The sequence below is a fragment of the Dendrobates tinctorius genome, unplaced genomic scaffold (assembly GCF_039654945.1).
Source record: "Dendrobates tinctorius isolate UK_male_01 unplaced genomic scaffold, ASM3965494v1 ptg000094l, whole genome shotgun sequence".
In the NCBI taxonomy this organism is placed as follows: Eukaryota; Metazoa; Chordata; class Amphibia; order Anura; family Dendrobatidae; genus Dendrobates; species Dendrobates tinctorius.
In genome coordinates, this window is record NW_027361762.1 from 4,156,588 (window position 1) to 4,169,528 (window position 12,941).

General features: G+C 44.7%; 1 protein-coding gene across 1 annotated transcript in view; it reads left to right on the forward strand.

Moving 5' to 3' along the window:
- The first annotated feature begins 225 nt into the window (after positions 1-225).
- The window catches only part of LOC141098689 (cytochrome P450 2D15-like), a 279,275-nt gene continuing 266,559 nt past the window's right edge, over positions 226-12,941 (forward strand). The window contains exon 1 of the mRNA XM_073586655.1: positions 226-502. Within this exon, the coding sequence (XP_073442756.1) occupies positions 308-502 (195 nt within the window). The 5' untranslated portion in view covers positions 226-307. The remainder of the gene's footprint in view (positions 503-12,941) is intronic.

Sequence of the window (12,941 nt, forward strand, 5' to 3'; positions counted from 1 at the left end):
TGACCTTATAGGAACTTTGGGAGTTCATAACAAGTTAAGGCATAATTGACAATACTTAAACATAACAGCTAACCCTAGAATGTTCCTTCCCTGCCTTTGAGCGCCCATGTAAAAACCCTCTAACCCTTTTACAAACTTTTGGGAGTATCCAACCACAGAGGTTTATTGCTTAGTTGTTTATAAAGACTTGTAGTTCCATTCCATGTTGAGAAGTGATTTATGCACTTGTACAGCAAGACCTGTGAGCGAGTATTAGTAAGATCGAGTAGAAACTAGTAGGATCTAGTAAACATAGCACAGAGAGGGGATGGCAGAGTTTATGTCCTTTTTGTTTTCCAATGGACTTTTATTGGGGGTCACATTCATTGTTTCCCTTTTCATCTTTGACTTTATGAAGAGCAGGAAGAATGGATCACACTTTCCTCCAGGTCCTAGAGGTCTTCCATTTCTTGGTAATATTCTGCAGGTAGACTACAGTAATCCTACAGAAACATTAAATCAGGTACAGTATGTGCATAGAACTGTATGTGCTACTACTGGACAGACATATGTATCCTACAGACTTCTGTGCATGCACAAGAATATAAAATGGCAAAAAAGACTATCTGTGCCTAAATTACTGTACAAATGTCATTGAAATTTTTAGTACTCTAACTGCATGCTCAGTACATCAAATTAGCTTTATCCATGCCTGCCAAATTGCATTACATGTGTTATCATTGAATTTTACATGAAGTGAATGGGGTGTTTTTTCTATAATGTTGGAGTTTGCATATACCTAAGTATGATCTTCAGAGCTTGGAGTGCCTGTGCTTACTTAGAATATTACTTAGGGCTCATACCCATATGTGAGGAAAAAAAGCGGTCCGATTTCCAGACCGAAAAAACGGACGAGTGCCATGCGAGTGCAATGCGATTTCTGTGCGATTTTTAAACAGAACATCCGTATGACATCTGTATGACATGCGTATGCAATCCGTATGCAATGCAATTTTAATAAGAGCTTTTACGTACAGCAGTTATTTGTCCTTTACACATCGTTTTAAAAAAATATTCTTTAAAACACACATATATATATAATATATATAATACTAGCTTGGCCCGCGCATATAGGTCATCGGGGGCACAGGCAATTTCAGAAAAAGCGAGCTGGTCAAATGTAAATGTATTTCATGAGCTGATGAACAGAGACAGGTATTTATATATGTAGATTGGTAATACAATAAATTAGTTTGATAAGAAGAGGCAAAAATATGTTTTCTGGTTGTGGTGCCACCTGCAGGTCATTGTGTCTTTCTGCAGGTTTATGAAAATGAATGTTTAAACTGTATTTAGTGATAAAATTGTGAATGTGTGGTTTGTTTGGCTCTTTTCTTCTGAAGGGAAGAAATGGTGATCAAATGGTGATCAAATGGTGTATCATGTGTATGTGGGGGGGGGCGAAGCAATCAGCGAAAAAGCAGTGCATGTTCACAAATGTGTTTGCATATGTGACTCACCATTTGTGTGTGTGGGGCGAAGTAATCACCGAAAATCAGTGCATGTATACAAAGTGTTTGCATATGTCACTCACCTGCAGTGAAGTGTGCAATCCTCCAATGTGCCTGAAATAGGTTGGGCAAGCACTTGAGCAAGCTGGAAAGACCCCAAGGCAAATGTTTGGATTTGTTTGTAATGTCGGTAAGCGGCTTTCTGGTAGTGTGCTTTGGGGTAGTGTGCTGCCACCTGCAGGTAATTTGACCTTTCAAATGGTGTATCATTTGTTTGTGTGGGTGGAGTATGAACGGAGCAAGTGTGCAATTCAATAAGCAGAGCATGTTTACAAATGTGTTTGCATATGTGCCTCACCTGCAGTGAAGTGTGAAATCCTCCAATTTGGCTAAAAAGGCTGGGCAAGCAGTTTGGCAAGCTGGAAAGCCCCCAAGGCAAATGTTTGGATTTGTTTGTGATGTCTGTAAGCAGCTTTGTGGTTGTGTGCTTTGGGGTACTGTGGTGCCACCAGCAGGTCATTTTTCCTTACTACAGGTTTATGAAAATTAATGTTTAAACTGTATTTTGTGATCAAATCATGGATGTGTGGTTTGTTTGACGATTTTCTTGCTGAAGGGGGCAAGTTTACCTTTCAAATTGTGTATAATTTGTGTGTTTGGGTGCAGTATGAGCGAAGATACAAAGTAATCACCGAAAAACATAATATATACAATATATATAATATATATAAATATATATATATATATCAGTGACAAATACAATTAGTATAGTGTGTGTGCAAAATTATGGACATGTATTTAGTTAATAAATGATTATTTCATGGAAAAAATGGCTTGGGTACCCCTATAATTTATAGCGAGCAATGGCTATAATAGAATAAATATATACAGTTATGGCCAAAAGTATTGACACCCCTGCAATTCTGTCAGATAATACTCAGTTTCTTCCTGAAAATGATTGCAATCACAAATTCTTTGGTATTATTATCTTCATTTAATTTGTCTTAAATGAAAAAACACAAAAGAGAATGAAGCAAAAAGCAAAACATTGATCATTTCACACAAAACTCCAGAAATGGGCCAGACAAAAGTATTGGCACCCTCTGCCTAATACTTGGTTGCACAACCTTTAGCCAAAATAACTGAGACCAACCGCTTCCGGTAACCATCAATGAGTTTCTTACAATGCTCTGCTGGAATTTTAGACCATTCTTCTTTGGCAAACTGCTCCAGGTCCCTGATATTTGAAGGGTGCCTTCTCCAAACTGCCATTTTTAGATCTCTCCACAGGTGTTCTATGGGATTCAGGTCTGGACTCATTGCTGGCCACCTTAGAAGTTTCCAGTGCTTTCTCTCAAACCATTTTCTAGTGCTTTTTGAAGTGTGTTTTGGGTCATTGTCCTGCTGGAAGACCCATGACCTCTGAGGGAGACCCAGCTTTCTCACACTGGACCCTACTTTATGCTGCAAAATTTGTTGGTAGTCTTCAGACTTCATAATGCCATGCACACGGTCAAGCAGTCCAGTGCCAGAGGCAACAAAGCAACCCCAAAACATCAGGGAACCTCCGCCATGTTTGACTGTAGGAACCGTGTTCTTTTCTTTGAATGCCTCATTTTTTCTCCTGTAAACTCTATGTTGATGCCTTTGCCCAAAAAGCTCTACTTTTGTCTCATCTGACCAGAGAACATTCTTCCAAAACGTTTTAGGCTTTTTCAGGTAAATTTTGGCAAACTCCAGCCTGGCTTTTTTATGTCTCGGGGTAAAAAGTGGGGTCTTCCTGGGTCTCCTACCATACAGTCCCTTTTCATTCAGACGCCGACGGATAGTACGGGTTGACACTGTCGTACCCTCGGACTGCAGGGCAGCTTGAACTTGTTTGGATGTTAGTCGAGGTTCTTTATCCAACATCCGCACAATCTTGCGTTGAAATCTCTTGTCAATTTTTCTTTTCCGCCCACATCTAGGGAGGTTAGCCACAGTGCCATGGGCTTTAAACTTCTTGATGACACTGCGCACGGTAGACACAGGAACATTCAGGTCTTTGGAGATGGACTTGTAGCCTTAAGATTACTCACACTTCCTCACAATTTGGTTTCTCAAGTCCTCAGACAGTTCTTTGGTCTTCTTTCTTTTCTCCATGCTCAATGTGGTACACACAAGGACACAGAACAGAGGTTGAGTCAACTTTAATCCATGTCAACTGGCTGCAAGTGTGATTTAGTTATTTCCAACACCTGTTAGGTGCCACAGGTAAGTTACAGGTGCTGTTAATTACACAAATTAGAGAAGCATCACATGATTTTTCGAACAGTGCCAATACTTTTGTCCACCCTCCTTTTTATGTTTGGTGTTGAATTATATCCAATTTGGCTTTAGGACAATTATTTTTGTGTTTTTTCATTTAAGACAAATTAAATGAAGATAATAATACCAAAGAATTTGTGTTTGCAATCATTTTCAGGAAGAAACTGAGTATTATCTGACAGAATTGCAGGGGTGTCAATACTTTTGGCCACAACTGTACATATAACATATATATATACATATTATAACATTATACATATTAATAATACATAATAGATAGATAGATAGATACTGTGTATGTATATATATATATATATATATACATAATATATACATATAATATATATGTGCATATAATATATATATATATATACAGTGTGTGTGTGTGTGTGTATATATATATATATATATATATATATATATACTGTGTATCTATACTGTGTATCCTCCCCTGTAACATAAAAACTACATTTACTCCTCTTGTAGTATTATGGTATTATCCGTTAAGTAGCTTATAGATTACTATATCATCTACTTTAACGATATATTTCGGCGCAGGAATGTACGTGTATAACATACCCTTTAGCGTATTATGGGTTGTAAATTGCCTAGGAGTGGACATACCGCCTTTAATGCTGGATTATTGTTCCTTCATTTGAGAGTATATGCTATTAGGATAAGCCAGGTTAAGAATCAGGTTGGAGCGTTTTGAATAGTTTCATGTTGTCTTTCTTTATATGTATAGCTAATATATCAGCATCGAGAAATGAATGATTGTGGGGTGGTTTCGTTCTGCTGAAAAATGTATTTGTTTGTCTTTGATAGGAGATTTATGATAATCCCATGTCTGTTTCTCTTTTGAATTATCTACCTATCCATAAAAGGTTTGTATCTGAATTTGTATTTTTGTATGTTTAAATGCATCTCTATTTGTTTTTAATTCACTTATGCCACTTAAACAGCAGCTGTGGAAGGAGGAGGTATTGTGTGACGTGATCTCTACATGAACTCGTCACTTCCTTCCACTTTTTGACCCGTTGAAGCGCTTAGTTAGTGCGAAACGGCCGTTGTCAGCTTTTTCTGCATCTCCTTGTCACTCCCCCGGCCCGACATGTGAAATATATGTCAATAAACCAGTGATATTTCTTCAACTCGATGAGTGCGACCTTTCTTCTATGTTGGATTTCCTGACTTGTACATTTCCAGGTCTGGCACCCGAGATTACCAGTTATCAGCTTCCGAGATACCGCACACTACCCAGGACATCACGGTAACATCGGTGCCATCCGCGTTTTTTCTCTTGTTTTTTACATATCCATGGACTGTTTTCAGGATTGTGCACGCTAGTGTTGCTGGTGGACACGTGGGAATTGAAGCGGTTTGAAGCATTGAAATAACCATGTTGGTTGACATGGAGTCGGAAGCGGCTATACTGGGTGAAAGCTTACAAGCAGGCCGGGAGGATGTGGACAATTACTTTAAGGAGTGCGAAACTTGTGATAAGGTGCAAACGCTGAGTACAAAGTCATTAGAATATAAACTCATGAATTTGGCCGAAAGAGAGATAAAACTTTTTTGGACAAACAACTCTCTAAAATCGTACAGTGACTGTGGGCGAGTACCACGAGGACTGCAAGTCTGGAAGGATATTTCTAATTTTGGTGACAACGTGTCGTTTCGTACAGAGTGGGAAAAGATTTTACTCAAATGCTTGCAAGATTTATTACAGCTGGTTTTGACAACCAATTTGCAAAATTATGATTCAGTTAAACATGATTTATTGAAATCGCAGGAGGAATTAAAATCCAGGCTCACAGAAAATCAATGGACACAATTTAACAAAAGGATGGACAGTAAACTTTTACCCATACAGGCAGAGTTTAAATCAAGAAAACACGATAAATTCCTGCTGGATAAGAATGATTTTGCCAATGGTCAGATTTTTAATTGGAACAAACAGCGATCCCATCTTAATACCAGGTTTGGACAGTCTGGGAAAGGAAAAAATAGACGCTTTAGTTACAGGCAGAAACAGGCTTCAGCTAAAAGAGATTATTTAACCACGGACTCTGATTCCAGCACGGGGGAGGGGATCAGCAACACCACCGTTCCATCTGCGCAGCAATTGAAGCATGATGCAGTTTTAGCCGGACCTAGTGTCCCTTTAGGCGGAGAATCAGAAGAGGAGGGAGGAAGAAACATCACCCGAAATCACAACAGGAAGCAGGTCTCATGGAGATAGAGACAATAACCGATTCACAAGCGATTCACAAGCGTTTTCAGTTGTCAATTTAACAGGACATGCTTTGGATGAGGCACACCTTGCGTTATTATCCAAAGGTTTAAATTTCTGTATATCTCAGGCTTTTGACATGACGGATTTTAAAATTGATTTATTTAAGTCTGTAAGAAAAATTCATTTACATAAATATTTCGTATCTAAACCCTCTACCAGTACTACATTACCAGTCGAGGTACAATGTAAGGTTGGCTCCCTGGGATTTATGGCTGGGACAGGAGCATTGGCGGATGTACAACAGGATGCTACTCTGATACTCAGCATTACGGGTTCGGATGTGTTAACTGGTAGTGATGTACAATTGGCATTTACGCCATTTACAGGGGTGGGTTCCTTCCAAATATATGCCCCCCACATCCCCAGGTAATCTTATTGATGCGGGTTATAAAAGATATTGAGTCTGTAATATACCCGGCGGCGTCCCCTAATTTGATAATGGCAGAAAGGAAGTCAATGAAAGATATTAGGGATTGGTCAGACACCATTGTGAGGCCTTCCGATAAAGGAGGCAACACAGTGTTGCTACCAAGAAATATGTATTTCTCTGAAGCACATCAACAGTTATCTGATCCAGTGACGTACACTAAATTGAAAGCTGATCCCACTTTCAGATTAATTTGGGATCTGAGGTCGTTTCTCAGAAAATATGTTATGATGAATGTCATCTCGCAGAGCCAGGTCGAAAAATTACTGCCGGAGTTCCCTACACGTCCCCACTGGTACCACGCTCCCAAAATACACAAGTCTGCATCCTGTCCTCCAGGACGTCCTATCGTATCGGGGATAGGATCCGTTACGGAACCCTTATCCCAGTATATTGACTGGTTGTTGCGTCCGATGTTGGAAAAGATCCCCTCTTACATCAGTGATACCAATACCTTTTTGAATGTGGTTGATGATTTTGTTTGGCAACCAGGCTTTGTGTTAGCATCCATAGATGTGGAGAGCTTGTATACTAGAATCCCCCAGAAATTGGGTGTTGACATTATCAGAGAAATCCTTGATGCGACCGGAAAAGAGCAGAGTTTTGTGGATTTTGTGTGTGAAGCCATTTGTTTTATACTAACACATAATGCCTTCATTTTTGATTCTACGTGGTACCTTCAGAATGTGGGGACTGCGATGGGAACTCCGGCAGCATGCACCTTTGCTAATTTATTTTTAGGTGCTTTGGAGGAGAAATATATTTACAATACTAATCGATTCCTGCAGTATATTAAGCTCTATTTGAGATATGTGGATGACGTGTTTATCATTTGGGATGGCTCTAGAGAGATCTTTGAAGAATTTGTTATTCATCTGAATGAAGTCAATCATATGCTGTTTACACACTGTTACAGAACCACTCAGCACCCAGAATATGTTGTGCAGTTATATGTATGGATAATAGGTTCCATGGGAGATGCATGTCCCTAATGCATCAGCAATCCCCTTTTGTCCGCCCTCCCCCCACCTTTGTAATTTCCACAGTAAACATCGGCAGGCTCCGGCCACCTGCGGCTTTTGTAATGCATGTCTGGCCTGCCGCATTTCTATTGGCCTGCCCTCTGTATCTGTGTGATATATTCTGTGTCCTGTGAGTAAAGTGTTGTCAGACTGGAAATACGTGGAGAAGCAGTGATCCTTTACATGCTCCCATGTAACCCAGGGATTCCAGCCAGCGTCATTCATTTAGACTCCAGCCAACATAGAGCGGACCTCCGAAAACACGGGGTGGTACTGAAAGAGGTACCCCAGCTTGGTAGACTCCGTTACACTGGTGGCAGGCAGCAGGATATGATACCCCTTCTACACGAGGAAATGAATGAATGGAAAACAACTACCAGTAGTTAAAGAGGACTACATTAAAAGATCTGGTGGAAGCCCGAGGGTTGATCGCCAGCAACAAAACAAAAGCGGATTTGATAGCAGCCATCATGGAACACGACAGTGCAGCGCCCCCCAATGTGAACGTGGAGAAGACCGAATTCCAGAGGGAGGTAAAGAACAGACTGGCGTTCTATGGCCTAAACCCTGCAGTAGAGATCATACGAGAGGAGATGGCTGATGTGCGTACTGATCTGAAGGAAAAGATGGCCGAGCGGACCAGGATAGAGCTAGCCAAGATGGAGATGGCAGAGCGGACCAAAGTGGAGCTGGCCAAGATAGAGATGGCAGAGTGGAGAGAGGAGAGCCAGCGAGCAGGGGGAGCTCTGGCCTTCGACCAGATACCTTCAACAGTAAGCCACAAAAAGATCCAGTATAATGCCTTCCGACAGTTAGGGGAGGCAGAGGAAGACATTGATGGCTTTCTGCAGGACTTTGAGCGGCAGTGTGCCCTTCATCAATTGAAGCCGGAGGAACAGGTTCAAATTCTGGCCAGCAAGCTGACAGGCTGGGCAGCGGATGCCTATCGCACAGTACCTGATGAGGACTGTGTTGACTATGAGCGGATCAAAGAAGTGATCTTGGCCCGGTATGCGCTGACACCAGAGGCCTATCGCCAAAAGTTCCGCGAACTTATAAAACGCGTAACCGATACCCACGCTGAATGGGCCTGTAAATTACGGCGGTCACTGCTACAGTGGGTGCAAGGGAGCCAAGCAACCACTAAGGAGGACGTCCTCCAGCTCTTCCTGTTAGAACGATTCTTTAATGGACTAAACCCCGAGACACAGGAATGGCTTCGGGACAGGCGGCCAACGACTCTTGAGGAAGCCGCTCGTCTGGCCGATGAACATCATGATGCCAGGAGGCCACAGTTCTCCAGATCAAAGGTGGTCACTAGGGGCCCACCCATGGACCTGGAGGGCCCCAAACCACCGAAGATTGTAGGGGGACCAGCTAGAAACCCAGCCTACCACAGTCCCCCTGGGGCGCGATGCCACACCTGCCGTCACCTGGGCCACCTGCAAAGACAATGCCCCAACCGGACTCAGCATACCCAGTGGCCAAAGGCGGGAACAGCTACCTTCAGCTGGGCTGCTGTACACTGCTACCAAGGCGAATCTGACCCGGCATAGGGGGTTACGACTAACCAAGGGGTGGAAGAGATGGAGGAATTGCTGCATGAAGTAGACCCCGTGCAGGCAGCCCGGGCAGATAATCGCAACAGCATCGACAGGTCGTGTGGGTTAATGGGAAACGTATGCAGGGACTAAGAGATTCCGGAGCAACTTTGAAACTTGTGAAGCCTCATCTCGTCCGGGACCAAGAGAAGGCGGACCGGACAGTGGCAGTCCGTGTAGCAGGGGGAGCTATACATCGACTACCCACTGCCAGGATTCACCTGAACTGGGGAGTCGGGGATGGCCTTGTTGAGGTTGGCTTTATGGAGGATTTGCCTGCAGACGTCTTGCTGGGAAATGACTTGGGGCCCATGTTGTCTGCATTCTCGGTGGCCCCTCTGGCTGAGACCTATCCTGTGACCACCCGGAGACAAGCTCGAGCTGCGGAGGCGGAATCACACTCAGAGGAGGTCCAGGTAAGACATCCCAGCCTGTTGTGAGTTCATTTTCCCCTTCACTACTGAGGCCCGAGGAACTCCCTCTTCTGGTGAAGAAAGGTAGTGAGCCTGATTGTCAAACACCTGGGGCTGATGATGATGACTGGCTGAGTGGAGTTAATGACTGGATATAAGGCTGCCGACGCCCTTCTGGCCTGCGGGTGATTTCTCTGTGGACTTTTAGGAAACCAGTCTGATTCCTGCTCATCTAAAGCTAAGATTTTTGCTTTGCCTTTTTGCATTAGTGTTTTGTTTTCCTTGCTTTTCTGGATTCTGCCATTCCCTGCTGGGGTGAGCTGAATCTCCTTTTGCCTGTTGCTCTGTCTTCAGAATATTCCTGAGTACTGACATAGTTTTTTTGAAGCCTAGCGTCTTTAGGGCCTTTTTTACTGTCAGTTGGTTGGCTCTTATTTTCATAGGGTTTTTCACGGATTGCAGACAACAGCCTTCCTGTCCTTTCCTATCTAAGCTAGCGTGGGCCCCATCTTTGCTCAGTCTATCTTTCTGTCTGTGTTTTGTTCTTTCTTCTTGCTTCACCGTCATTATATGTGGGGGGCTGCCTTTTGCTTTGGGGTCTGCTCTGGGGCAGATTTCCCTTTCTGTCTTTAGGCTATGTAGTCCTTTGGCTGTGATCGAGGGGCCTAGGGCATCGTAGGAGCCCCCCACGGCTACTGCTAGTTGTGTTGATAGGTTCAGGGGTCTGCAATCCGATAGCTGCCAACTTCTCTGGTTTTCTGGACTTAGCTAGCATTTCTATATTTGCCTCCTACGGTGACTCAATCATAACACCAGCCCTACACGTATTCCCATAGCCAGACACATTTCTTGGGCCACCTCAGATGAATTTAAGAGGGAGTTACTTGAGGATCCTTCATTAGAGGGATATCGTGGGAAGGCACAGGAGGGGAGAGGAGTACTAAGGGGAACAGTTTGTATGGAAGCAGGGACTCCTCTACCGGATCACAGAGCAGCACCACACAGGGACGAGCCCCACTATAAAATAACAGCTAGTAGTTCCCAAGAAGTATAGGCAGGAGCTACTGCGAATCTCTCATGATATACCCTTGGCCGGGCACTTCAGCGTCAGTTGCACCAGGCATCGTCTGACACAAAACTTCTTTTGGCCGGGGGTAACCTATGATGTTCGTCAGTACTGCCAGACCTGTGACAGTTGTCCGCGCATTGGCAAGAGGGGGGATCGATGCAAGGCCAAATTACGCCCCCTCCCCATTGTGGAGGAACCATTTAGCCAAGTAGCGGTCGATCTGATAGGGCCGTTAGCCAAACCCAGTCCGTCCGGGAAAAAGTATATATTGACAGTGGTAGATTATGCCACACGGTATCCAGAGGCGGTTGCGTTACCTAATATACTGGCAGAGATGGTGGCGGCTGCCCTGCTCCAGGTTTTCTCACGGGTTGGATTTCCCCGGGAGATTATCTCGGGCCAGGGTACCCAGTTTACAGAAGAGGTGACCAACCACCTGTGGAAGCTGTGCAGTGTAAAGTCTATTAGAAGCGCCCCATACCACCCACAAACCAATGGGTTGTGTGAACGCTTTAATGGGACATTAAAACAGCTCATTGGGACTTTTACCAGGACCTACAGGGACTGGGAGAAATTCTTGCCACACCTCCTGTTTGCCTATCGGAAGGTGCCCCAAGAATCCATGGGGTTCTCCCCGTTCGAGCTGGTATACGGGAGACGGGTAAGGGGACCCCTAGACTTAGAGCTGGAACACTGGGAAGGGGAGGGCCTCATAGAAGGGGTACCTATTGTACTCTATGTGCTGGAATTCCGGGACCGCCTACAGGAGCTGACTCAGGCTGTACGTGAGAACATGCAGGCGACCCAGCGGCGCCAGTGCATATGGTACGATCGGAGGGCCAGAGAGCGCTCTTTGGAAATAGGAAAGAAGGTCCTGGTGTTAGAGCCCACTAAGCAGAATAAGTTTCAAGCTGCATGGCAGGGGCCCTACCAGGTAGTGGGGAAAATAGCCGACACAACCTATAATGTCGCCGATTGTGACGACCCCAGCGTTATCCGCATGTTCCACGTGAATATGCTGAAGCCCTACCGGGAGCGCCCTGAAGAGGTAGTGGCCATCTGTGCACCTGAAGCAGAGGATTTAGCCAGACTTCCCTTGCCGGATGTCTTAGGGGAAAGGACTCAGTCTAAAACATGGGACCAGGTACACTTGGGTGAAGGCCTAGGCCCCTGGGAGAGACAGCAGGCGGAGGCGTTGTTGAGGCTGCGACAGAGGATGTTTTCAGAGAGACTGGGGCACACTCGCCTGGAACAACACAAGGTTGAGACCCAGGATCAGACCCCCCTGCGACAAAACCCTTTCCACGTCCCTGAGTCTGTACGAGAGGGGATGCGACAAGAGATACAAGAGATGTTGCGTTTAGGGGTCATTGAAGAGTCAGATAGTTCCTGGGCATCCCCCGTAGTGTTAGTGCCCAAGAAGGATGGGACTACACGGTTTTGTATAGACTATCATAAGCTCAATGAGAAAACAGTGACGGATGCATACCCCATGCCGTGTGTGGATGAGTTGTTAGACCAGCTGGTGGGGGCAAAGTATTTGACCACCATCGATCTATGCAAAGGCTACTGGCAGATTCCCCTTAGTCCTGATGCTATTCCCAAGTTGGCATTTGTCACCCCGTTCGGCTTATTCCAGTTTCGAGTTATGCCATTCGGGATGAAGAATGCCCCAGCGACCTTCCAAAGGCTGGCTGACCGGCTTCTGGATGGTCTCCAGGACTATGCTGTGCCTACATGGATGACATCGCCATCTACAGTGCGACATGGGAAGAGCATCTAAATCACCTAGAGACAGTATTGGACAGGATCCACCAGGCCGGAATCACCCTGGACCCAAACAAGTGTCACATGGACAAAGCAGAGGTTCAGTATTTAGGGCATTGGGTGGGAAGTGGGAAACAGCGACCAGAACCAACCCCGCCAGGTAACCTGGACCTCAGAGTGTGAGGAAGCCTTCCGCCAACTAAAGGACACCCTCACCAATACCCCTGTATTGGTCGCACCCGATCCAACTAAACGTTTCCTTGTTCATACAGACGCTTCTATGTTTGGATTGGGGCAGTACTGAGCCAAGTCAGGCCGGATGGTCAAGAACACCCGGTAGTAGTGTTGAGCATTCCGATACCGCAAGTATCGGGTATCGGCCGATATTCGCTGTATCGGAATTCCGATACTTAGTTACGATACTTTTTTCATATCGAATACCAGAATCGGAAGTTCCCATAATGCTAGGAGCCCGCTCGATTTGATTCAGCCAATGGGGATCCTCAGAAGTGTGGGCACATCCTGTTAGGCATGTAGGCATGTTAACTA